At 42.5% G+C, this 27739-nt stretch overlaps 1 protein-coding gene and 1 long non-coding RNA gene across 10 annotated transcripts in view; one reads left to right on the forward strand and one right to left on the reverse strand.

The window, feature by feature from the left end:
• Positions 1 to 27739, reverse strand: part of PANK1 (pantothenate kinase 1) — a 120605-nt gene that overhangs the window by 52993 nt on the left and 39873 nt on the right. The window contains exons 1-2 of one of the 9 annotated variants that reach the window (XM_063607802.1): positions 11008 to 11218; positions 3648 to 3705 (exon numbers count right to left, since the gene is read on the reverse strand). The exons of 3 other annotated variants lie outside the window; for them this stretch is intronic. In XM_063607802.1, coding sequence (XP_063463872.1) covers positions 3648 to 3705; positions 11008 to 11073 — 124 coding nt within the window. In that variant the 5' untranslated portion in view covers positions 11074 to 11218. Of the gene's footprint in view, positions 1 to 3647; positions 3742 to 10105; positions 10922 to 11007; positions 11848 to 27739 lie in introns of those variants that run through there. 5 more of the 9 variants (XM_055093119.2, XM_003825347.6, XM_008950674.5 and 2 more) reach the window with 5 other exon arrangements.
• LOC129393232 (uncharacterized) lies at positions 12967 to 24037 on the forward strand. The gene is made up of 4 exons (XR_008619998.2): positions 12967 to 15445; positions 15571 to 15712; positions 16483 to 16655; positions 16982 to 24037. It is a non-coding gene; the product is annotated as an uncharacterized LOC129393232 (long non-coding RNA).

Below are 27739 nucleotides of genomic sequence, written 5' to 3' on the forward strand. Positions count from 1 at the left end.
GTTACACTGGGGATTTTCAACACGTGCTTTCTGGGGGACACATTTAAACCACAGCATTCCACCCTGGCTCCCCAAATTCATGTTCTTCTCACATAAAAGACACATTCATGTCATGCAATAGCCCCAAAAGTCATAACTTTCCAGCATCAGCTCAGAAGTTCAATGTACACAGTCTCATCTGAATCAGATATGGATGAGATTCAAGGCAGGATTCATCTTGAGGCACACTTCCCTCTAGCTGTAAGCCTGTGAAATCAAACAAGTTACTTACTTCCAAAATACAATGGTGGAATAGGCAAAGGATAGACATTCCCATTCCAAAAGACACAAATAGGCAAGAAGAAAGGGATAGTCTTAAGTCAATCCAAAACCCAACAGGGCAAACAACACTAAATCTTAAGGCTCCAGAGTAATCTTCCTTGACTCCACATCCTACCATCTGGGAACACTGGAGCAGCAGTTGGGCCCCCAAGGCCTCAGGTAGGCAGGCCTACCCCTACAGCTTTGTTTGGTGCTACCCATGCAGCAGCTCTCACAGGTTGGTGTCAGGTGCCTGTGGCTCTCCTGGCTAATATTTCATGCTGGTAGGTCTAGAGTTCTGGGGTGTTGGTGTGAGCCCACTCCTTAGGCTTTACTAGGCATTGCTCTAGGAGACTCTCTGCGGTAGCTCCTACCCTAAAGTTATGCTGCACACTGCCCTAGTAAGGGCCCTCTGGGTGGCTCCACCCTTGCAACACGTGTCTGCCTGGGCCATCAGGCTGTCTATGACATCCTTTGGAATCTAGCTGGAGAAAGCCATGCATCCACAGTTATTGTTATTATTATTATTATTATTATTATTTTAATTTTTATTTTTTTTGAGATGGAGTTGGAGTGCAGGTTGGCTTGCAGTGGCGCGATCTCAGCTCACTGCAGGCTCGGCCCCCCGGGGTGCACGCCATTCTCCTGCCTCATATTATTATTTTTTGAGATGGAGTCTTACTCTGTCACCCAGGCTGGAGTGCAGTGGTGCGATCTTGGCTCACTGCAACCTCCACCTCGTGGGTTCAAGCGATTCTGCTGCCTCAGCCTCCCGAGTAGCTGGGACTACAGGCGCATGCCACCATGCCCGGCTAATTTTTTGTATTTTTAGTAGAGACGGTGTTTCACAGTGTTAGCCAGGATGGTCTCGATCTCCTGACCTCGTGATCCGCCTGCCTTGGCCTCCCAAAGTGCTGGGATTACAGGCATGAGCCACCGCACCCAGCCTGCCTCCACAAGTCGTGTACTCTGCATGTCTGTAGACTTAACACCACATGGATGCCACCAAGATTTGCTGCTTGCACATTCCAAAGCTGTGGCCTGAGCCACACCAGAGCACCCCCCTTTTTTTTTTTTTTTTTGAGACGGAGTCTCTCTCTGTCGCCCAGGCTGCAGTGCAGTGGCGCGATCTCGACTCACTGCAAGCTCCGCCTCCCGGGTTCATGCCATTCTCCTGCCTCAGCCTCCCGAGTACCTGGGACTACAGGCGCCCGCCACCACACCTGGCTATTTTGTATTTTTAGTAGAGACGGGGTTCCACCGTGTTAGCCAGGATGGTCTCGATCTCCTGACCTTCTGATCCACCAGCCTCGGCCTCCCAAAGTGCTGGGATTACAGGCGTCAGCCACTGCAGCCAGCCCACCTGAGCACCGTTGAGCCACAGGTGGGGTGAGCAAGAAGCACTGTAATGAAATGTGGCGAGCAGAGACTTCAGGCAGCCCTGAGAAGTGAACTCCAAGATCCAGAGGGCACACTAGTTCTCTCTTTTGATATACAGTCATACGTCACTTAATGACGGGTATTTTCAGAGAAAAGAAGTGTCATTAGGCAATTTTGTCATTGTGCAAACAGCATAGAGTGTACTTACACAACCCTAGACGCTATAGCCTACTACAGACCTAGGCTATATGGTAAACCCTATTGTTCCTAAGCTGTAAACCTGTACAGCATGTTACTGTGCTTAGTACTACAGGCAATTGTAACAATGGTTAGTATTTGTGTATCTAAACATACCTAAACATAGAAAAGGTACAGTAAAAGTACAGTCTAAAAGACAAAACGTGGCATACCTGTATAGGGCACATACAAGAGCTTCCAGGACTGACAGTTGCTCTGGGTGAGTGAGTGGTGAGTAAATGTGAAGGCCTAGGACATCACTGTACACACTGTAGACTTTACAAACATTGTTCACTTAGGCTACTCTAAATTTATAAAAAGAAATTTATTTCTTCAGTAATCAATTATACTTAGCTTACTATAACATTTTTACTTTATAAACTTTCTAATTTAAAAAATTTTTTGACTCTTGTAATAACACTTGGCTTAAAACACAAACATATTGTATAGGTGTACAAAAATATTTTCTTTATATTCTCATTCTACAAGCTTTTTTCTATTTTTAAAATTTTTTAATTTTTTTTTTACTTTTTAAACTTATTTGTTAAAAACAAAGACGCAAACACACACATTAACCTAGGTCTACATTAACCTAGGTCTACACAAAGTCAGGGTCATCAATATCACTGTCTTCCACACCCACATCTTGTCCCACTAGAAGGTATTATGTATTATACATAATTGTGTGTGCTATATTTTTATATGACTAGCAGCCAGTAGGTTTATACCATCATCATCAAAAACAGATGAGCAACACATTGAATTATGATGTTCAATGGTTATGATACCACTGGGCAATAAGAATTTTTCAGTTCCATTATAATCTTATAGGACTACCTTTGTATATATGCTCCTTCCTTGGTGAAAAGGTCTATATGTGGGGCATGACTGTATTTCCTTCTCCGAGGTCATGGCACCCTGTGCCTGTGATGGGAGGGACAGCACCAGTAATTTCCAAAATGCCTTCAGAGTCATTCTTCCATTGTCCTAATGAACAGCCTCTGGCTTCCTTCTATCCCTACTGATCTTCTTATCAACTGGTTGCTTGCCCACACCCTTGGTCTTCTCTCCTGAAAATGTTCTTTCATTCTCTACCACATGGCCAGGATGAGAATCCTTCAAATCCCTAAATTCTGTTTCCTTTTTAATTATAAATTTTATCTTTAAGTCATTTCTCTCTTATTTTCCTGTATGCAGTTAATATTTTGCTTAGAAATTTCTTCCATCAAATATCGTAGTTTATTGCTCTTACATTCTGCCTTCCATAAAGCCTAGGGTGTAGACACAATTCAGCCAAATTCCTTGCCACTTCATAACAAGGCTGGTCTTTACTCCACCTTCCAATACCTTATTCCTCTTTTCCATCTGAGATCTCATCAGAATTGCCTTTATTGCTCTTATTTCTACCAACATTCTCATCACCATCACATAAGTAATCTCTAAGCAGATTTAGACTTTTACTACAGCTCTCCTCCTCTTCTCAGCCTTCACCAGAACCACATTTAATGCTCTGTTCATAGCAACATAGGCTTTTCATAGCCTGCTTCCCCACATTCTTCCAGCCTCTACCTGTTACCCAGTTCCAAAACCGCTTTCACATTTTCAGGTATTTGTTATAGCAACAGCCCCATTTCTCAGTACCAGTTTTCTGTCTTTGTCCAGTTTGTGTTGCTATAATAGAATACCTGTGACTGGGTAATTAATAATGAACAGAAATTTATTTGGCTTACAGTTCTGGAGGCTGAGAAGTCCAAGATCGAGGGACTGCATCTGGTGAAGGCCTTCTTGCTGCATCATCCCATGGCAGAAAGGCAAAAGAGCATGCTTGAGAAAGGGCAAGAGATTGAACTTGCAGCCTCAAGTCCTTTTACAATTGGCATTAACCCATACATGAGGGTGAAGCCCTCATGACCTAAACATCCCCCATTAAGCCCCACCTTCTAACACTGTTGCATTGGAGATTACATTTCCAACACATGAGTTCTGGGGGACACATTCAAACCGTGGTAAATAGTAAGATATCTTTTACTATGCATGTACTAGGGTCCAGGCATGGTACTATACTTGATATACATTTTCCACATTGGGTTCTTACTACAACTGATAAGATGGCCACCATTATCTCTATTCAACAGTGAGCCTTGAGGAAGTTAAGAATCTCACCTAAGGCTTCATTGCTAGTAAGTAGGAAATGTGGACCTGAATCCAGGCCTGGTGGCAACAAAGCTCTTTACACCACAGAACCCTACCCACACTTGCTTCATGGAACCCACTAGGGCCCTGCCCAGCAAAGTCAAAATCTTAAATAGTTTTACCCTGAGTCCTGAGCCCTCAGTTTCCTCATTTGTAAAAGGAAGAGAATGACAGCCCCTATCTCACAGGCTGCTGGGAGTATTTGATGAGAGAATCCATGTGTCTAACTTAGTGCCTAGCACATAGTAAGTGCTCCTCAATGTCGGCCACTGTTACCTCCACAGACACATGGATGAGCATTTTGCCAAAGGTGTACAGATTACATGCACCTATCTTTTCCGAAAGTTTTACAGAACACACTTTCTTTTCCCAACATAAATAATAGGCTTATTGTGATAGAAAACAAAGCCAGTTGGCAAGGAAGATAGACTTGGGTTACAATTTTGGCCCTGTCATTCACTGATAACAGGTCTTTGGACAGGTTGCTTTACTTCTTTGAGCCTCTCTTTGCCCATCTTTAAAATAGAGAGTAGGAGTGGGAACTGCATGCTTTTGTAAAAGCACATACAGAACAATGGACACAGAGATGTCACTCAATAATAGCTACTTTCATTACTGGGTAAATCGAAGCTACTGTCATGACTTTTTCCACCTTCTTTCCTAACAACAGAGAAATCTGTTAGAGGTTCAGGTCATTGTTTTGATGTAATTCTCTTTAAATAATATTTCTTTGCCCCTTTGAATCATCTACTACTCTCAAATATACTCTCAAGGAGAGAATACACACACACACACACACACACACACACACAAACACACACACGATTACCCAACAACTCTAGGCATTTAAAAGGTGTTATAAATTAAGTAAAGAGATACCAAGCTTGACAGCTGCATTATCTAGAGAAAAGGTCTACTTAGAAATTCTGTATGCCACAGTGGATACACTAAATACTTGTCATCCCAAGGTCCCAAGATGAATACTGGTTTACCTATTAAACCTAAAGCATATGTAATTAAATATATTAGAAGTCAAGCCCTGATTAATTTTCATGATAATTGACTCATACTTAACATATATACACACAAAATATTAAAACGCAGGCTATCACACACACACAAAACAGCCTGTCAGTTAAAACCAATACTCCTTTGTTTCCCCTACTTATTCTGTCTCCAAAACCATGAAAGGTTTTTAGTCACTTGTTAAATGTCTCACATATCAAGAACCAACAACACTGTTTCTGTCTTTGGTCACCATGCCAAATAAAATATGCTGTGTATTATATTAATGTTGAAATTCACTTACTGGTCTTTTGGAGGAAAAGCAGTGTTTGTATGCTTAATAGAATCCTGATCCTTACCCAGTTGGACACTGGACACTTGGGCCTTAAATTATTAATCATCAATTCAAATGTGTATTGTACAATTCATAGCTTAATTGACAAACTTGGGAATTTGACCACACTCTAGAAGGTAGCAATACTAGAGTGTGCTCCTGCTTTCCCTTTTAGTCTTTTGTTTTTGAACTTGCAAAGTCTCTTATCCATCTAGAAGTATTGATTATGTTAAAATTAATTGTTAAAAATAGTGTATGCATCCATACTCTATGCAGATACAACCAGACAATTTTCCTTATTTATCTTTTTTATACTGGTTTTTCTAATTAGCCCAATTCAAGGGTAATGTAAAGTCCAAGTTCCAAAGCTAAACATCCCAATATTTAGGAAATTAAAGCCTTATACTTTCACAATGATGGCTAAAACTGGTAACAGATTTGGGGTTTTTCAGTCTGTACCCACCAGTATGCTACCTGCATAATGAACTCTCACTCATTTTCTGCTATCTGGATGATTTGAGAAGTCAGAACCTCCGACCAGAAGGCTGACTGCATGCATCTACTCATTATTCCTGCCTGTTGCCACACATAAGGTAGCACATGCCCTTGAGCCCTTCAGATGATACTCACATGTTTGCCTTTCTGCAGTGTAGTGTTCAGTGACTCAATTATTTCCTTTGCATTCTTCTCCTCTCTCCCCTAGTGTTATGGCTTTTCTAAAACAGTGTCCTTGGTGTCTAAAATATCCAAGTTTTCCAGACAACATCTATATACCACTTTGTGTCATTTCTATTCCTCCTCTAAAAAGTATATATTCACCAATATTATTGAAAATAACTTTACGGAAAAAGAGTTATGTAAAAAGTTGTTGCTGCCATACTTCTGCTTTCTAATACAGCAAAATACTCCAAGTTCTAATCAAGACTACAATGTTTGAATTAGTGATTCAAAGTTTGTGTTTGTGTGTGTGTGCTTTGTGATATAAAGACCCTGTGTGTAGCCTAAACCTGCAAGAGATAGGTTAAATAAATTTTGGAATATCTATATAATGGAATATCAGAAATATAATACAACCATTAAGGATGATGTTTAGATGCCATAAGAAAATGCTTATACTAAAATTTTTAATAAAAAGGTTATCATCTTATCTTAGTATGATCCAAAATTAGCATTAGAATATGGCACATTTTAAACAGTTGTTTTCTCTAAGTGGTGGGATCACAAGTACTTTTTCCTGCTTTCTTCCTACATTTTTTGTGCTATCCAATATTTTTAGCTATATTCAGGGGGAAAAAAGGCCAAAAAAAAAAAAAGAGAAAGGAAGGAAAAAAAAGAAAAAAAAAAAGAATTGTGGGATAGGAGTAGTATCATAGCTGATCAAATACAACTCTTTGGTCTTTCTTATTCTAAGCCTGTATTTGTTTGTTTATTTGTTTAGAGACAGGGTCTTGCTCTGTGTCCCAGGCTGGAGTGCAGTGGCACAATCATGGCTCACTGCAGCCTCTACCTTGGGAGCTCGAGCAAGCCTCCTGCCTCAGCCTCCTAGGTGGCTGGTACCACAGGCACATGCCATCATGCTCAGCTAAACTTTTTTACTTTTAGTTTTTGTAGAGATGGGCTCTCCCTATGTTGTCCAGTCTGGTCTTGAACCTCTGGGCTCAAGAGATCCTCCTCCCTTGGCCTCTCAAAGTACTGGGATTATAGGCATGAGCCACTGCATCTGGCTTGTATTTTTCTAAAATGAAGAAAGTCAGCCTGAGGTTGTATGTGCCACCTTAATTGCATTGTCCTATGGATTAATGGTGGACAATGTTTAGTGTGACACTGATGATGACAGCTGCCATTTATAAATAAGTGCTATGTGCCAAACAGGATTCTTTATATATATTATCTCATTTAATCCTCATATCAACCCCACAAGGTAGTAAGATTATCTCCATTTTATTGATATGAAACTGAAACATACAGGTAAAGTAACTGGCTAAGATCATCCAGCTGGGATTCAAGCTGTTGAATGAGCACACCATTTACAACACACGGCATTCACGGCACCTCAGAACTATCATTAGTTTCAAAATATTTGTTAAATGACGTGACCCTATGAGGTGCTACTTAAGTGTACTTCAAAGAATCAGCATGCCAAGGAGCAGACCAAAGGAATCTCCCTACTGATACCTCAAAGAAACTCCACTGAAGGACTTTTATCAAAGTCTGTTGTGGAGGTGGAGATGGCTTCCTTAACGAGGTAGTGATAGGGTTACTTGTACCCTTTTTTCTGTGACATGAGTCATATATTCTTGTACCCAAGGTGCAAGGCATATGAGAAAAAAAATGCATCGTCTATAATCAGACATTCAATTTAATTGGGGAGACAAGTAACACATATAACACACATGATAAAATCAGCACAAGGCTGCCAGGCGCGGTGGCTCACGTCTGTAATCCCAGCACTTTGGGAGGCCGAGGTAGGCAGATCACAAGGTCAGGAGATCGAGACTATCTTGGCTAACATGGTGAAACCCCGTCTCTACTAAAAATACAAAAAATTAGCTGGGTGTGGTGGTGGGCGCCTGTAGTCCCAGCTACTTGGGAGGCTGAGGCAGGAGAATGGCGTGAAGCCAGGAGGTGGAGCTTGCAGTGAGCCAAGATCGTGCCACTGCACTCCAGCCTCAGCGACAGAGCGACAATCCGTCTCAAAATAAATAAATAAATAAAATAAAATAAAATAAAAAATCAGCACAAGGCAAAAAAGTCCATTCACAATTAAATGTTAAGTCAGTGGCAGAGCAGATAACTAGTATCAACTAGTAGGAAGAACTGTCAGCTCTGAAGTGTCATAGAATTCTGAAGGTACAGGAAACAGCACTTGGAGATCACCTAGCCTAGCTCCAGCAGTTCAAGATGTGACTTGGTAACTTGGTTAAGATCACACTGCTGCTAAGTAGCAGAGGTGGGTAAAGTACCTAAGGAAACCTGATATTAAGTAGATAGTCTAAGAAAAGCCTTCCAAGAATAAGTAGAGTGAGGTGATGGCACTTTAGATGAAAAGAGTGGACAACAATCTCCTTTCCTGGTTTAGCAAAATTAACCTGCCACTGGTCTGACTTTTAGATTGCAGGATGGTGAATAGTCTCAGCACTGAGAGGTCAGATTAAAATTTGTTAAGTAATCTAAAAATACTGATCTGTTTTATTCCATCCATCATTTTCAAACATGAAGTATTTTAATGTGTATTGTCCTTTACCTACAATACTACAAAATAGAAACACACCTATCCACACATGCATTCCAGGTGCATTTACAAGTGTTAACACTGGCTATCTTAACATACATCTTGTTGGGACAGAGGCCAAATTGTTGTAACTGACCAGGAGGAAATAATTATTTGTCTAGCTTGATGCTTCGCCACCGGCACACACTAAAGTTTGCGTTTAAAGCACACAACTACTCTTTGCAAAATTCGTTCCTGTAAAATCTGTCAGTCATCAGCAAATAGGAATAAGCTTAGAGTATGTAAATACTCACAGAGTACCTAAATATTCCTCTTAGAGTACCTAATTCCTCTTAGAGTAACTAAATATCAACTGATTGGACAATATTCTTTTTATAAAGATATGTGAATGTCAATAGGCAAGGCACAAAGATATTAAGTTAAGCCATTTTTAACTAAGAAATTTTGGTAGTGAAAAGGCCAGATGTGACTCCTAGGAACATGTAAAATTTATTTCAGAAATGATTGTTCAAATCTGAGAGAAGAAAACATGGTAAATAATGTAAATCCAATTTTGACGAACCGTTTTTTAAAAATTATAAGTAACAATCGTGGTCATGAAACTTAAAACAACTAGGATTTTTATTCTGTAAGAAACATAAACCACTTTAATTTCTGACACAAAGCACACAGGCAGATAGTTACACTTTCTTGTATTTTAAAATAATTTCTGTGGGTTTGCAAGCACAAGTTAAGGCTCAGGTTAGTTTTTCTCTGTCTTCAAGATATTCTTAGAGGGTGTATTTTCAATTCCTCAGAAGTTATTTCAAGAGGTGTTATATCCTCAATTAAACATAGAAGATTAAGCTAGAAGCTCCCTTTCATTATATTTTAGCTATTTTCATTGCAAACTCTAGTACAATCTGTCAATGTAGATAAGAGAAATAACTGAAATATAGCTTCAAAATAAGTGAAACAGGTTTATAAATCACAGGTAATCAATATTAAGTCCTGACTTTTAAAATATTAATACTAATGAAAGTCATTTTCTAACAAGTATCAAAAACAAAAGCAAATAAAAATTCAGGTGCTAGATTACAACCTTACACCTTACAACTGTAGCCAAATCTGCTGTTTGGCTTTAAAGTTCCACACAAAATCTTAACCTACAAACTTAACATTTCAAACCCACAAAATACAAGTACCAGAGTCACCCAGTCATGTCAAAGGGCTTTCCAAGGTCTTAGAAACCTTAATCCAATACAGAAAAGCTAAGAGTCAAAAAGACATAGAAACAGGGAAAAGTGAAGGTGTTATTTGCCAAACATTAAACTTTCACAGAAATCCAAAACCTACTTAACAATTTCCCTGTATCGAACAGCATAACCTCTATGCAAATGGTAAGTGTTCAAATGCAGTCATTTATTAGCATTTACTGTACTTACTTTGCTTTTTGCCATTTATAAGCTTCATTAAAGACACCCACAAAGAAGTAACCAGTTGAATGAGGTTCAGCCAAGAAAAACCAGCCGTAAACTCGACCTACAAATTTACATCCCACAGCGTCCTGTGGGGAAGGTACACTTTACAAACTACCATTATATATACAAGCTTTAGATTGTGAAATAATGCACTTCGGCTTTCTCCGGTGTACATTACAATTACAAACCCTCAACTCAACCTCCCCCCTCGTTGAAAAAAAAAAATCCACCTCCAATCCTCATTGGTCCACATAGTTCCGGCCCACATGGTATCAGTGGGTGTGTCCCTCCCAAAAAACCCTCTCATTGGCTGTGAAGAAACAGCGTCTAATAGGCTGTGATTTTGGGGGGTAGTTAAACTCCACGCCTCCAGACTTGCGCTCTCCAATAGACCCGAGACGCTGCCGGCTACTCTGTGATTCAAAGGGCAGGCAACCACAGTAGGACGCGCTCAGAGAAGCGAGAGGGGTGAGAAAGGAGAGAGCACCCTCAGTGTGCCGCCCACTTTATCCTCACTCCTGGACCCCAGCAAATGTTCACACACCTGCATTTTCCCAGCCACCAATTAGAAGAGCGGACAGAGCGTTCGCTTATTATATATCCTTGACCTAGGGACCCGCTCAAGCTTCGTGTCCAATCCTCGTTCTACTGATAGAAGCGAGCAAAGGGCAGGCTCAGGCAAAGACCTGTAGTGCTTGATGTCCCCTGGGAAAAGAATCAGTCCCGGGAACCTACTCTGCAGTCCCTCGACCGCAGACGCGGGGGCGCACGGGGCGTGCTGCGGCGCCTGCCTCAGCCGTTCCCAGTCCCGGGCCCCGCACGCTGCGTCTGCCTTGCGCCCGCGCTCCCCTCCCAGCGGGACTTACGCGGCCTGTTCTTTCTCCCCGAGTCCATCCTCCTCCGCAGCCGGCATTTCTTGGCCGGGGAGTCATGCTGAGGGAGCAGTGGCTGCGGCTGGAGCTCCGGCAGGAGCGGGAGGCGCTGGGGCGCCGCGTCGCTGCCGCCCACGGGACCCCGGCTGCAGACGTGCGGCGGCTGGACTGGCGGCGGATGGAAGCCGTTGTGCAGCAGCCCGTTCACAGCGGCGGCGCTGGTGCCCACGGGGGCCCCTGGAGAGTGCGGGACCGAGCGCTCCTGCTGCCCGCTGCGGTCGCCCATGCCGGGGGCTGGCGGGGCTGCGCGCGGGCCCCGGCTCAGGCGGCCTCGCTGGAGGTCATTCTCCGGCGTCTTTATTTCCCCGGATCCTCCCTGCGGCTTCCGATTCAGCAGCCGCAGAGCCGGCGCCTGGGGATGGCGAACCCGGCGCTCCACCCCTCCTCCTGCCGACTCCCCCACCTCCTCCGCGCCCTGCCCCCCGCGCGCCGGCCCCACGGCGCCGGCCTGGAGCACGCCAGCCCCGGGCGCGGAATCGGGGATCCCCGCGCACCCCCAGCCGGGGCTCCCGCCGCCCGCCTTCCCCCGATCCCCAGGCCGCGCGACTTCAAACGCGGCTTCCTCGCCTCCCAGACTGGTCCCCGCCACTGAGCATGCCCAGTCCTGCCCGCCACCGCCACCGACGAGTTTCAACATGGGGAATCAAGTTCTCTGGGCTTGCAGAGAGGAGATGGGCGGGTTGGGCTTTGTATGGCGATGTGAAAACCAGATGGGTCTGGGAGAGACAGCGAAAGGAGCGAACCGCTTCAGGAGGAATACGGGAGGAAGACAATTATTTGCAGAGGTGTCAGGTTTGCTAATCCTTTCCCCAGTGAGCAAGATACCTTTGCAAGGTCATTCACGTTACCCTCCCCGCTTTGTGAGTGTGTGCTTACGCGCGCGCGCGCGTGTGTGCCTGTGCGTTTGGTTAAGTGACCAAACTACTTAGAGGCCTGAGGGGAGGGAGGAGAACAATTATTTATAGAAAAGTTGGCAGACTTGGGGAGGGAGGGGAGTGAAATTTCTTTGCTGGCACGCACACACACTCAAACACCATGTGGTCTCATAGAGTTGTCTTTTGCAGGGAGGAAACCTAGGAATACAGTGTAAGGACAGTGAAGGACAAAACTGTAGGCAGGATTAATCGGTGCTGAAAGAGACCAAGTAAACAGGAGCAATTCCATGCTATAAAAAGCATTTTCCTCACCCAGAAAGGACTTCAAAAGACAATGTCATGTTATTTATAGAGTAAGGAGTTGCCTCTTCTAAGAAGGGAAGGCGGCATCACGTGGTGACCAGCACTATGAGCTTTGGAGTTAGCACTGGGTTCAAATTCCAACCCAGCCACTGAGCAAACCCAGATAACGTTAATGCTCAAGGTAACACTTCTGGCAATAGGAAACGGGACTGTCCATGCTCACTATGCAGGACTAATTTGGATGGTGAATACCTTCCCAAAGTTATGCAATCTCTTGAGGCCTCACTTTCCTATCCATAATGGGGCTGTTGTGAGAAAATCTACTAAAAGTACCTGGTACAATCCTGGCACACAGTAAATGCTCAGAAAGCTAGTTTTCCTTATTACGCTATTATGATTAGCAGTTCACCCTTTGTTTCGACAGGGGAACAAACCATGCTTACAGCCGTATTTATTGTGTGATTTATTTTGTGATATTCTCCGTGATTTGCAATTAATCTACAGAGGAGTCAGAGTCTGGCAGGTGCTGGCTGGCTACTGGGTTGCTGGGCCCCTGGGCTTCAGTGCATTCAGCAGCATCTAGGGCTTGCATCTGGCAATTCCTTCCAGCAGAGCCTTACCTAGAATCAGAGCTTGAGAACCATGGGGGCCACTGGAGCACTCTGGTCTATCCACTCTTGCACACTTTTTTCGTATCAGGAAACTGAGCTGCAGACAGATGGCTGAGGTTATTAAGAGGAAAGGTGGGACTAAACCCCAAATCTCAACTCTCTTGGCTTCCCTAACCTTATGCTATTTAAAGACAAAGAAAAAAACCCAGGTGATCTGGCCCCTCCCTACCTCTCCTGCCTCATCAGGGGCTCCCTGTGCTGCCTTCAATTCCTTAAACAACATTCTGCTGTTTCCATTGCCTTAGAGAAGAGAAGTCTCTTCTCTAAGACCTCTTTTGTCTACTAGACTCCAACTTTAGATCTCCTCTTTAACTTCTCATATTTAGAGAAATGTTCCCTGACCCTTAGGGCTACATTAGGTCTCCCTGCCATACCCTCTTCCTACTCCTTGTACTCTGTTTATGACTCCTTATCAGTTTGTAACTATACCATGCATCTGTTCCCTCATTTGTAACTTGAGAATAATAGGACATCACTGAGTTGTTAGACTGATGAAATGCATAACACATGCGTAAAATTAATTCAAACTTCAAGCTATTGGAACTTTATTGTGAGACTTGAGAGAAATGTGGCTATGCAGCTACAACTTCTGCTTTTTTTTTTTTTTTTTTTTTTTTGAGACAAGATCTCACTCCTTCACCCAGGCTGGAGTGCAGTGGCACAGTCGTAGCTTACTGTAGCCTCCAACTCCTGGGCTCAAGCGATCCTCCCACCTTGGCCTCCCAAAGTATTGGAATTATAGGAATGAGCCACCATGCCTGGGCTTGCCTTTTAACCTTGTAAATAATTAGGAAGACCGAGCAGGGCCAGAGATACTAATCCCTTGGATCACTGCCTCTCCTCACAGAGTAATAATCTTCCTTGGAATGCAGCAGTCTGCAACCAATCAAATCGCTGTGGCATATGCATTGGTCTTGTATGGAAAATGTAATTCTGCTGGAACTTCTCCATCTCTGCCAGTATAAGTGAAATCTTAACTTCTCCACTTTGGAGCACTGATCCCACTCATTTGGAGTTAGTGTTTCCAGGTGGCTATCCTCAAGCTTTGCACTCAAACTTCATACTTAATCATATTCTCTAAATCTCATTATTTAAGGTTAACATATGTAAAGTGTCCAGCACATTGTAAGTGCTAGAAAAAGACATTATTATTATTTGATTGCCCATCGTACCCCACTTCACTGTAAGCATCTTTAAGGCAGATGACTTGTTCATCACTCTATCCCTAGGAGGCACTTGGTAATTATTTGTGACTGGATAAATGACTTATATCAAGCTTGTCTAGCCCGTGGCCCACAGCCTGCATGCGGCTCAGGACGGCTTTGAATACGGCCCAACACAAATTCATAAACATGAGATTTACTTTTGTGACTTTTTTTTTTTTTTTAGCTCATTAGCTATCATTTGTGTTAGTGTATTTTATGTGTGGCCCAAGACAATTCTTCCTCTTCCAGTGTGGCTCATGGAAGCCAAAAGATTGGACACCCCTGACTTAGATGATATTTCACACAGAGTCCCCCTCACTTTCTACTGTAAATTTGCTAAAAATCACCAGCCACTCCTAAATATTCAAATGTATCATTTTCAAATTCCCACATAATTGAGCTGAGTGGCTTAGGAAGCAAATTACATCAGAGATGCAAATAGAAGCTTTAGCATTGCAATATCTCCAAGGACATATTTTTTCTAGCTGGATTCCCAGGCCTGCTGAGGAAGGCCTGAGCCAGGTGGCTGAGACCCAGGCAGGGCAAAAGTACTGGTACTGGGACAGAACGTCCTCCACCTGCTTCCTTTCTCCTACCCTTGTCAGGCTGGGTGCTTGGATCAGTTACACCCAGCGTATGGTAGGGAAGAAGCCAGGTGGCATCTCACAGGTTTATTCAGGGGTGTGTGTAGGAGGTGTAACTTTGAGGCGTGAGCTGTCATGTCCTCCAGGAGGGGCATGCAACAAATGTTTGGAAGAGAGTGAGGGAGAAGGGAACCCACAAACCAGTGCACTCCCTTGGGTCTTATTCATTTATTTAATAATCATTTATTGTGTGTACTATGTTGTAGGCACTAAAGCATGCTGGGAATACAAAGACAAAATAGATGGCTTCACTGCCCTCAAAGGGCTTACAATTCAGTAGAGAGAGAAAAGTCAGTGATTCTCCAGCATCAGTATTATGTAAGAATAACCTAGGCAATTTTTCCTTTTTAAATTTGTATTAAAACTAACATACATACAGAAAAGTATGCATATCTCATAAAGCTCAAGGTATTTTGCAAAAAATGAACATGCAGTGTAACTTGCAACCCAGGATATTTTGTAAGCACAGATTCTGGGTCCAGTTCCCATAGACTGATTCATCAGTAGGTGATGATGATGATAACGAAGATGATAATAAATATTTTTAAAATTAAAAAAATAACTTTTTCAAAAACAGGGGATTTGATGCAGATGATCATCATGGCTTGGAGAAACAATGAAGGAAGCAAAGTATGCCATCTATGCTGCGGGAGGTAACTCCAGAAGACCCCAGAGTGAGCAATGACAGAGTCAGGGGTGGGGGATTATGGGGGAGTGGTGCTGAGGTGGAAGCTAAAACAGGGTTCAGGGAGGAAATGACCCTTAAACTGAATTTTGAATAATATTGGCCTTTCTTCAGGTGAATAGGGAGGGAAGGTTTGAAAGAATCTACTCAGAACTGAAGGAGCCAAGACTCTGTGGGTGCATTTGAAACAACCTGGCATTTTTGGGAAACTGCCAGGAGTTCCACAAGGCTGAAGAGCAGCCTGAGAAGGGAGAAGGTGAGCAGTAATGGCTGAAAAGTTTGTGTAACCAACCAACAGGCTCATTTTACCTGCTGCCCAGATACAGCTGATTTATCAAGACAGGAGAATTGCAAAAGAGAAAGAGTTAATTCATGCAGAGCCAGCTGAACAGGAGACTGGGGTTTTATTACTCAAATCAGTCACCCTGAAAATTCAGAGGCTGTGGTTTTTCAAGGATAGTTTGGCAGTCCAGGGAATGGAGTGCTGCTGATTGGCTGGGGATGCAATCATAGGAGTGTGGAAAATGGTCCTCCTGCATATGTGCTGAGTCTGCCTCTGGGAGGGGCCACAGGACGGGTTGGCAGGTCCAGGTGGAGCCACTGGTTGTCAAAAATGTAAAACCCTGAAAAGACATCTCAAAAGGCCAATCTTAGGTTCTACAATAGTAATGTTATCTGCAGGAGTATTTGAGAAAGTTGTAAATCTAGTGACTTCTGGAATAATGACTAGTAATCATTTATGTCTACACTTTACCAGAATTCAGGCTCCTCTTACCTGCCTAACCTATAAAGATGGTTTAGTTTTGGGGAAGGGCTACTATCATTTAAACTATAAACTAAACGTCTCCCAAAGTTAGCTTGGCTCAAGCCCAGGAATCATTAAAGGCAGTTTGGAGGGTAAAGGCAAGATGGCGGTTGGTTAGATCAGATCTCTTTAACTGTCATAATTTTCTCACTGTTATATTTCTTGCAAAGGTGGTTTCAATTGAATGGGATCCAAATCTCAAATGGCTTTCTATCCCATAGGAACGAGTTTGGGCTTTTAACTGAGGGCCATGGGAAACTACTGAAGAGTTTTAGGCAGCATAAGAACTACTAGATTTTCATTGTGGGAGGATCCTCAGCAGCAGCCTCAGAAAGGAGATTGGGGAAGGAGATCCCTAGTCAAGGAGACCAAGAAGACTACTGGAAAAAAACAGGTAAGAAGTGATAAGGGACTGAGTAAAGGACACAGCAGTTGGAATAAGAGCACTGGGTGGATTCAAGAATTATTTAAGGATAGAATCTATAGGACTTGGTCAATGGGAGGGTAAGGGAGAGGTGTGGCTGGGCTGATTTCTATGTTTCCAGGTCGTGCAGCTGGGGATGTGGTTTCAACATGCAGATCTAAGCAGATCCCCATTCCATCCTGAGCTGCATCACTCCCAGGCTGGGTTGGGTGCCTCTCTGGTGTAAGCCATATCACTCTTTGCCTATCTCAGTCTAATGCTACACTTAACACGTTTCATTGCAATTTTTTTGGCAGGGGGATCCTCAAGGACCTGCAAACAAGAAACCAAATCCCCCCACTCCCCCCAGCCAAAATGTGTTCATTTTGACCAGCTGTGTGTGTGTTTTAAATTAAAAGTTTGAATTAGAAAGCAAGTAGGATAAATTTATACACTTAGATGTATAAATTTAAATACCTGGCCCCTGAAGCACTTCTGATAGGTCTCAGCTACCCAAACAAGAAGAAGGGAATCTTTGAATCCCCAGGACTCAACGCAGTACTGGACACAAAATGGGAGCTGAAAAAGTGTGTGTGGAGTCAATGAAGGATGCAATTTCCCCCCATTGTAGAGATGAAGAAGCTGAGGCTGCAGAGTAGCACAGGAGCAGACAGTGGGGACTGTCTTCAAAGTAGGTTCCTAGTTCCTGGCTCAGAGGTCCCAGTTTTTGTTGACCATGGACAGTAAAACTCCCTGCGGAAGTGGGCCCAGTCTCAGGAGAGCAGTTTTGATTGGTCTAAGTTTGTGATTGACTTAGGAACTGTCTGGTCAATGAAATATGAGGGAAAGCCTGGGGGATTCTGGGAAAGGTTTTGTAAACCAAAAGTATTTGAGACATGTCTCAATTTTAGAGGATTATTTTGCCAAGGTTAAGGACCATTGCCCATGGTACAGCCTCAGGAGGCCCTGAGAACATATACCCAAGGTGGTTGGGGTTCAGCTTCATTTTATACATTTTAGGGAGTCAGAAGTTACAGGCAAAGACATAAATCAATACATGCAAGGTATACATTGGTTTGGCCCAGAGAAGTGGAACATCTAGAAGCAGGAGCTTCCAGGTCATAAGTGGATTCAAATATTTCCTGATTGGCAGTTTGTTGACAGAGTTAAGCTCTGCCCCAAGAGTTGATGTCAGCTTAAATTAAGGTAAGGGGGTGCTTTGTGGAAACCAACGTTCTTATCATGTATATGAAGCCTCCAGGCTTCAGCGAGAATAGGTGTGAATGTCTTTTATTGGACCTTAAAAATTGTCAGACTTTCTGGAAAAGACCTAATAAGGGAATCTTTACAGAACATAATTTTTTCACCCACAAGTGACAGCTTGGCAGGGCCATTTCAAAATATGTAAAGAAATATAATTTGAGGTAAAATAATTTGATTTCCTTCAGGGCCCACTGGCTGTCACGTGATGTTATACCAGAGTCAGATTGGAATCTGTTGTCTTACTGCTACAAAGATTTTGTCTTGACAGTCTTAAGATTCCTGTTTTAATGTCAGTGCTGGTCAGTTGTGTCTAAACTCAAAAGGAAGGAGGGTATAATGAGGCATGTTTCACCCCCTCTTTCCCATCATGGCCTGAACTAGTTTTTCAGGTGTTTTTTGAATCCCTTTGGCCAAGGGGGATCCATTCAGTCAGCTGAGGGGCTTAGAATTTTATTTTTGGTTTATAGTTTCCTCTTGATTAAAGAAGGAAGTCTGCAATGTGGGTTTGTAACCTAGTTTTTAATAACTTTACATCAGACTTGTAATTTATTGTTACTTTCTGAAGACACACTGATAAAACCTCTCTACCATGACATCATTGCATGTTTTCACGGTACAAATTCTAATTATTTGCTAAAGTGAAAATAAAGTCAAACATGCCTAAGTCTTTATCTGCTTAACCACATTAGCTATGGTGTGATCATGGAAAAAGGGCACACATCAAGACATAGTTTTAAAAGAATTATTAGAATGTTGACTACCAGAATAATATTGACCCAGGATGAACTTCTTTTTTTATTTTTTCATTTCTGCTTTTTTGTTATTGGTGTTTATAACTTCCTCAGAGATTCACCATGGGGTTACCTCATACAAGAGACTACCTTCAGGTACAGATTTTCATCACCGTACTTTCTGTAGGTGCCCCAGGCAGTCAGAGGTTACCACAAACAAAAAGTACTTTGGTGAGTAGTGTTATAGTGAGATTCTGATAACTCATTCATCAGAGCCTCTCGCTTAAGTATGAAGATAAGTACCAGAGTTACAATCTTGAGCAAAAGCAAAGTCCCTGTCTTCATCTGTGTTACAGAAAAGACAGGCCTTAAGCACCCACTCACCAAAAAAGCAAAGACATTAGTGCATACTTCAAAATGCATAAAATATAAGACCCCCTAGTGCCATGAGAGTACATACCACGCTGACCTGGCCTAGATATAAGTTTCATCAGAGGAAGTGGTATTTAAACTGAGTTCTGAATATTGAATAGAAGTTAACTAAGGTTGGAGTAGATGTAGAAGAGGTATTCACAGTGTATCTCATATCATAAATGTGGTAGGTAATTCATAAATACTTGTTGATTGCAAGAATGAATTGAACCTATCCCCCCAATAGGGCAAATCAAGTGTAAGGAAAATTATTCACTGGAACAAACCATTGGAGAAGGTTTAGGCCAGTTTGTCTAATCATCAGTCTTTCACAATAATTTGTTACAGACCAGAGGCTCCCCATGTAATAAAAATTAACATGGAGCCAAGCAGATTCCTCAGACAAGGCTTTTATCTGGTGTTTGTGCTTGAGTGCAAGGGAGACAGCAGAGGCACAAGGACCTTCTGGTGACTCTCTGAAAAAGAGCTGGTAGGGATTTTTTATGAGACAAAGTGCTGGAATTGACAATAGGGGTAAGATATGCAGGCTGGGCTGGACAAAGCATGTGAGGGGTAGGGTATGTAGCATAGTGCGTTGCTATGTTTTTCTTGAGTAATGGGCCAACTGGTTATCTGGGAGCAGCAAAGAGGGTTTAAATCAGATTTTCAGCATTCCTTCCCAGGTAGGACACTCTGCAACCTTGGTTTGATTTTGGATCCCCCAAAGCCAGTTTCTGAAATTCTGTAAGTAAAAGACATGGTTAAACCTTATGAGAGCAAAGAAGAATGGCTATGTTCTTTGTGTGACTAAAGCCTTGGAGTTAGCAGGTATAGCATCAGCGAGGTAGTGGTGTGGGTTTTGTGGTCAGTGGGAATGTATGAAAGAATGCTCTACTGGGGGCAAGCTGAAGCCAAGCCCAGTTCTTGCGCTTTCTCAAATTGACTACATGAGAGTAATCCCTTTCTCTTTACAATTCTTTCTCTCTCGTGATGGAGTACTTTCTTCAAACACATACCCAAGATACTCTTGTTGTCTATTTTTTTGTTTGTTTTATTTTGGTCAACAAAGAGGGGAAAATATAGCATCAGCAGCTGCCACTACCAGTAATAACTGTGTGTGCAGGAGTGAAACGCACCCCACGTGAATAAACTTCCTGTTAGGCACTAATAATTTTGAGCACCTACTAATTATGATATGGAGGGGGATGGTGCATGGCTGCCTAGAAATTTGATAGGCTGTAATCAGAATGACCCCAAGTATTGGACATAATTTCAAGAATGGAGCTGAGTTTAGCAAAATTATAACAGTCATATTATCTAACATGTATTAAATCCTCATGTGCCATATACTGTCCTAAGCACACTATAAATATCATTCTTTTAAAATAATTATCACAATAGCCATGTGAATTGGGTACTATTATTATCCTCATATTCCAGATTAGGGAACTGGAGCTTATAGAGGCTCATTAGCTTATCCAAGTTCACACAGTGGATAATAGTGTCACTGACATTTGAACACAGGTCTGGATGGCTCCAGAACTTACTGTGGTATAAAACAAAATATATTTGGTCTTTGTCCCAATTCCTGTCAGAGATCCTAAAACACTCAAAATTTCCCGGAGTGTGGGGAAAAAAAGGAGTGTTTTGTTATTCATAATGGTCTCTTTTTATCATACCTGACTTTATGCTAATAAGTTGACTTGTGGTGGGCCCCCTGTGATAGACTCAGGATAGGGCCAGACATCAGAAAAATCAAGTGATTAGGGAATTAGAGCGTTGGAAATTTCAGCCTCACCCACCAACCTCCAGGAAAGGGGTGGGGGCTAGAGATTAAGCTGTCTAGAACTCTTGAATAATGCAATTTAATGAACTCCCAGGTTGCTGAACACATAAAGGTGCTGGGAGGGTAGTCGCCCATCCATGCCTTGCTCTATGTATGTATTAGTTCATTCTTGCATTGCTATAAGGAAACACTTGAGACTGGGTAATTTATAAAGGAAAGAGTTTTAATTGGTTCATGGTTCTGCAGGCTTTACAGGAAGCATGGTGCTGGCATCTGCTCGGCATCTGGGGAGGCCTGAGGAAGCTTTCAATCATGGCAGAAGGTAAAGGGGGCTCAGGCACATCATGGCAACAGCAGGAGCAAGCAGGAGAGAGAGAGTTGGGAGGGAGGTGCTACAAACTTTTAAATGACCAGATCTCACGAGAACTCACTGTCATGAAGACAGCACCAAACCATGAGGGATCCACCCCCAGGATACAAACACCTCCTATCAGGCCCCATCTCCAGCACTGGGGATTACAATTCAAGATGAGATTTGGGCAGGGACAAATATCCTAACTGTATCAAGATATCCCTTCATCAGGTTGTTCATCTGTATCCTTTGTAATATCCTTTGTAATCAACTGGTAAATGTAAGTAAAGTATTTCTCTACGTTCTGTGAGCTCTCCTAGCAAATTACTGAACCCAAGGTGAGGAGTCATGGGAACCTTAATATATAGCTGGTGATATGGTTTGGCTTTGTGTCCTCACCCAAATCTCATGTCAAATTGTAATCCCCAGTGTTGGTGGAGGGGCCTGGTGAGAGGTGGTTGGATCATGGGGTCAGTTTCCAATGGTTTAGGATCATCCCCCTAGTGCTGCTTGTTTAAAAGTATGTAGCACCTCCCCTGCAACCTGCCAGCCATGTGTAGCTATGCCTGCTTCCCCTTCACTTTTTGCCATGGTTGTAAATTTCCTGAGGCCTCCCTAGAAGCAGAAGCCTTAGAACCATGAGCTGATTAAGCCTCTTTTTAAAATAAATTACTCAGTCTCCAGTATGTCTTTATAGCAATGTGAGAATGAACTAATACAGAAAATTGGTACCAGAGAAGAGGGGAATTGGTATAAAGATACCTGAAAATGTGGAAGCAACTTTGGAACTGGGTAGCGGGCAGAGGTTGAAACAGTTTGGAGTGCTCAGAAGAAGACAGGAAGATGAGGGAAGGTTTGGAACTCCTTAGAGACTTGTTAAGTTGTGACCAAAATATTGATAGTGATATGGACAGTGAAGTCCAGGCTGAGATGGTCTCAGATGGAGATGAGGAATTTATTGGGAACTTATTTGGAGTAAAGGTCATTTTGTTACTCATTAACAAAGAGGTTGGAGGTATTGTGCCCTGCCCTAAAGATCTGTGGAACTTTGAACTTGAGAGAGATGATTTAGGTTATCTGGTGGAAGAAATTTCTAAACGGCAATGTGTTTAACATGTGGCCTGGCTGCTTCTAACAGCATAAGCTTATATTCATGCAAATTTTGGAAAATTTGCAGCCTGATCATGTGGTAGAAAAAAAACCCCATTTTCTGGGGAGGAATTCAAGCCAGCTGCAGAAATTTGCATAAGTAAAGAGGAACTGAATGTTAATAGCCAAGACAAAGGGGATAATGCCTCCATGGCATTTCAGAGACCTTCAAGGCAGCCCCTTCCATCACAGGCCTGGAGGCCTAGTAGGGAAGAGTGGTTTCATGGGCCAGGCCCAGGGTCCCAGTGCTCTATGCAGCCTCGGCACATGGTATCCTCCATCACAGCTGCTCCAGCTCCAGCCATGGCTAAAAGAGGCCAAGGTACAGCTCAGGCCACTTCTCCAAAGGGTGCAAGCTGCAAGTCTTGGTGTCTTCTATGTGTTATTAAGCACAGAGGGCAAGAATTGATGCCTGGAAACCTCTGCCTAGATTTCAGAGGATGTTTGGAAATGCCTGGATGTCCAAGCAGAAGAAGTCTGGTGCAGAGGTGGAGCCCTCATGGAGAACCTCGACTAGGGCAGTGCAGAGGGGAGATGTGGGGTTGGAGTCCCCATATAGAGTCCCCACTGGGGCACTGCCTAGTGGAGCTGTGAGAAGAGGGCCACCATCCTCCAGACCCCAGAATGGTAGATCCACCAACAGCTTGCACTGTGCAACTCGAAAAGGCACAGGCACTCATTGCCAGTCTGTGAAAGCAGCCACAAGGGCTGTACCCTGCAAAGCCAAAGGGACAGAGCTGCCCAAGGCCTTGGGAGCCCATCCCATGCATCAGTGTGTCCTGGATGTGAGACATGGAGTCAAAGGAGATTATTTTGGAGCTTTGAGATTTAATGACTACCCTGCAGGATTCTGGACTTGCACGGAGCCTGCAGCTCCCTTGTTTTGGCCAATTTCTCCTTTTTGGAATGGGAACATTTACCTAATGCCTGTACTGCCATTGTATCTTGGAAATAACTAACTTGTTTTTGATTTTACAGGCTCATAGGCAGAAGGGACTTGCCTAATCTCAGATGAAACTTTGGACTTGGACTTTTGAGATAATGTTGGAATGAGTTAAGATTTCGAGGGTCTATTGGGAAGGCATAATTGTGTTTTGAAATGTGAGAAGGACATGAGATTTGGGAGGGGCAGGGGTGGAATGATATGGTTTGGCTTTGTGCCCCCACCCAAATCTCATGTTGAATTGTAATCCTCAGTGTTGGAGGAGAGACTTGGTGGGAGGTAATTGGATCTATGGGTTTAGCACCATCCCCCTGGTGCTGCTTGTTTAAAAATATGTAGCACTCCCCTTTTTTCCAGCCACGTAAATATGTGCCTGGTTCCCCTTCACCCTCTGCCTGATTGTAAGTTTCCTGACGCTTCCCCAGAAAGCTTGTACAGCCCACAGAACTGTGAGCCAACTAAACCTCTTTTCTTTATAAATTACCCAGTCTCAGGTATGTCTTTATAGCAATGTAAGAACAGACTAATACAGATGCTTATTCAGAAGCACAAGTCACAACTTAGGACTTGACTTGCAATGGCTATCTGAAGTGGGAGTAGTCCTATGGGACTGAGTCTTCAACCTTTGGAATCTGACACTATCTCTACGTAGAAATGTAGGACTCTCAGTTGGTATCTACTGGAGAATTGCTTGGTATGTGGGGAAAACTCCCACACATCTGGTCACAAACGTGTTCTGTGTGGTGAGTATGAGAGTAGAGAGAAAATCAGAGTTTTTTCCCCTTTACACCTATACATTCCATAACTCAGCTGTAGTACCTCCCAAAAGACGGTGTATCTCCCTTTACCTGCAGACTTTACACCATGGTTGCAAGTGCCTGGTATAATATTCCATTGCCTGCATAGCATTACCTTTCATAAAAATTACTGGGTTCCTTTATTTCTTATTGATATTCTTCAACCTATTATCTTATTTTTGTTTCTGAAAGAGACTTTTTGCCCTTAAAATTGTTTTCCAACTATTAATATAATGTTTTCTATTTTGTATACATAGTTCCTAACTTCCAATAATTCAACTTACAATTTTTCAACTTTACAATGCTGAAAAAGTGGTAGGCATTCAGTAGAAACTATATTTCAAGTACTCATACAACCATTGTTTTTTACTTTTAGTACAATGTTCTATAAATTACGTGGGATATTCAACACTTTAGTACAAAATAGGCTTTGTGTTAGATGATTTTGCCCAACTATAGGCTCATGTAAGTGTTCTGAGCACACGTAAGGTAGACTAGGTTAAGCTATGATGTTCGGTAGGTTAGGTGGCAAATACGTTTTTCACTTATGATATTTTCAACTTATGATGGGTTTATTGGGACATGACCCCACTGCAAGTCGAGGAGTATTTGTGTGTATTTGTGTGTGTATACACATATAGTCAACTTTCTGAAATCAAATTTCAAGTATTTTCAGGATTCTGGTGAATAGGATGTATGCACAGTTCTTAAAGAATGATAGCAGTGATAAGGAGAATCTTGTATTAGGGGCCTAGTATGCTAGATATTCAGATTTCATTCAGGTTTCTTATAGCTGTCTTGTTTCCCAGATGAAATGCCCTCTGAATAGTAAGGGGTCATCAGCTGCATATAATAATAAAAACCCACTTGTAAGGGAAAAAACAAACTTCCTCCTTCTCCTCTCATACACAACACAACATAGAACAATCCTGTGACTAATATATGTGGGGACTTTTCCCCACACACCAAGCAATTCTCCAGTCGACACCAACTGGGTGTCCTACAATTCAGTTCTTACACTGGCTACCTGGAGATAACATCAGATCCGACAGGTTAAGGGCTCAGGCCCACAAGATTGTGCCCCACTTCAAATGCCAATCATAAGTCCCAGGTTGTGACTTGTACTTCTGGCCAACCAGCTACAAATTCCTCAGGTCTGATTGCTAGGATGGCTTTCAGAACTCAGGAAAGCAATTTATTTATACTTACCAGTCATTTTAAAGGACATTATAAAGAATACAGATGGACAGCCCGATGAAGAGATACACTGGGCAAAGTATATGGGAAGGAAAGCAAAGCTCCTATGATCTCTTCAGGTTTACCACCATCTAGACATCTCCACATGTTCAGCAACCTGGAAGCTCGCCAAACTTCATCAGGTAGACATGATCAATTAACCCAATCTCCAGCTTTCCCCAAAGGATGGGGGGTGAGTTGGAAAGTTCAAAGTTTCTAATTATGGCTTAGTCTTTCTGGTGACCAGTCTCCATCCAAGACTCGCTCCATTAGAACAAAAGACACTCCTATCACTCGGGAAATTCCAAAGGATTAGGAGCTCTGTGTCAGGAACTGGGAGAAGAAACCAAATACACATTTCTTATATCACTATATCTCACCACTTTAACTCGTTTTAGCATAAAATGAATCAATATGGGAAATTGGGTGAGTAAAATCGCTGGAAAAGCTAAAAACAGCCATTACTGGCTTGGCTCCCAGTAATGACTCTCTTGGGTGGTATTCTTTCCACAACAGAATCATCTTACTAAGGGAGTAGCTACTTCTGTTCCAGTCATAAAACAAGAAATCAGGGAGTCACTGCTCCTGTTGCTGGCTTCAGGACTGACCATCTCGGGTCAAATCTATACACGCAAAACGCATGCCCCATATTCTGCCTCTCCAAGTCCATGATATTAAGGACAGGACACTGAGACCTCTGCTGCCACTGCACTGCCTCCCAGACAAAGCAGCAGAAGTGCAGCCTCCTCCTCAATCAGGCCTTCCAGATGTTGCCCAAGTGCATCTGCTTGGCAGAGCTAGCCCATGTACAGGACCGAAGCTGTAAGGAAATCTGGGGAAAGACTTCAACTTTCTCACTTCTAGCATGCAACAGGGCATATTGAAAGTGGTCGAAATGGAGTTGAGTGAACCCATCTATTTACCTGCCACAAACCTCAATAAAGATTTTGATAATTAGGTAGCATGGTTTGCTGAGACTTTTCTGCATCCTGGAAACTTCCTCAACCCAGGCAAACTGAGATAGTCAGTTAACCTATGTGGTAATGAGGCTTGAATCTCTCTATAAATTCCCCTAGAGAGGCTGAAATTGAAAGCAGGACTAATCAAGTAATAACAACAGTGATAACTATGTTATGGTGTTATGAGTTCTATTTCTGAAGTCATTCAGACGTAGGTTTGAATCCAGCTCCTTCTCTTAGTAGCTGTGTAATCTTAGTAACTATGACCTTGATTAAGTTGATTTATCTAATAGCCAGTTTCTTCTCTCCAGCATTATCCAATAGTATTCTGTGATGGGGGAAATACATTATATCTATACTGTGCAATGTGATAGTCACTAGCCACACATAGCTTTCAAGTACTTGAAATATAGCTAATGGGAGTAATGAACTGGATTTTTAATTTTTTATTTTAATGAATTTACATTTAAATTTAAATAGCAACATGTAAATAATGGATGCTGTATTGGAGAGTGGACACAATAGGAATAAAATGGTCTCTACCTTATTTCTTTTATTAATTCGACATATATTTATTAAGTAAATTTTATGAGCACCTGTGAATGTTGTGCTAGGGAAAACATCATGAAGCTTACAACCCACTGAGAGAGTCAGACCCTTAACAAATGAACAAATACAGTAACTACAGTTTATGATTAGTAGTATAAAGCAAATAAACAGGATATCATTCTGCAGAATAATAGGGGGTGCATTCTTTAGGTGGGGCATCAGGAGAAAACTTCTTTGAGGAGAGTATGAATGATCCAAACTCCATCCATTGCCATCTTCCAGCTCAGGGTGGCCATTTGACACAACTCAGGCCAGTGAGATAAGAGAAGAAACTGTCCAAGTGATGTTTCCGGAAAGTTTTGGGTTTTCTCATAAAAAAGGAACTGATAAATCAACTTGAGGACACTCCCAATGGCCAAAATTGGACTATTTGAATATCAATAAGGCTAATAACTGCAGTGCATTAAAACACATCAAATATGTTTAAATCAATGAGTTCACAAAGATAATTTTTTAAAAGTCTGATTGGTTACCACTGGAGGATGCTAGTGAATCCATTCACTGTTTTCAAAACTGGTGGCTGGGCGCGGTGGCTCATGCCTGTAATCCCAGCACTTTGAGAGGCTGAGTCGGGTGGATCACCTGAGGTTGGGAGTTTGGGACCAGCCTGACCAACATGGAGAAACTCCGTCTCCACTAAAAATACAAAATTAGCTGGGCATGGTGATACCTGCCTGTAATCCCTGCTACTCAAGAGGCTGAGGCAGGAGAATTGCTTGAACCCAGGAGGCAGAGGTTGTGGTGAGCCAAGATCACAACATTGCATTCTAGCCTGAGCAACAAGGGCGAAACTCTGTCTCAAAGAAAACTGGTAAACTAAGGGAAAGTATGAAGCATTA

This window comes from Pan paniscus, chromosome 8 (assembly GCF_029289425.2).
Source record: "Pan paniscus chromosome 8, NHGRI_mPanPan1-v2.0_pri, whole genome shotgun sequence".
NCBI lineage: Eukaryota > Metazoa > Chordata > Mammalia > Primates > Hominidae > Pan > Pan paniscus.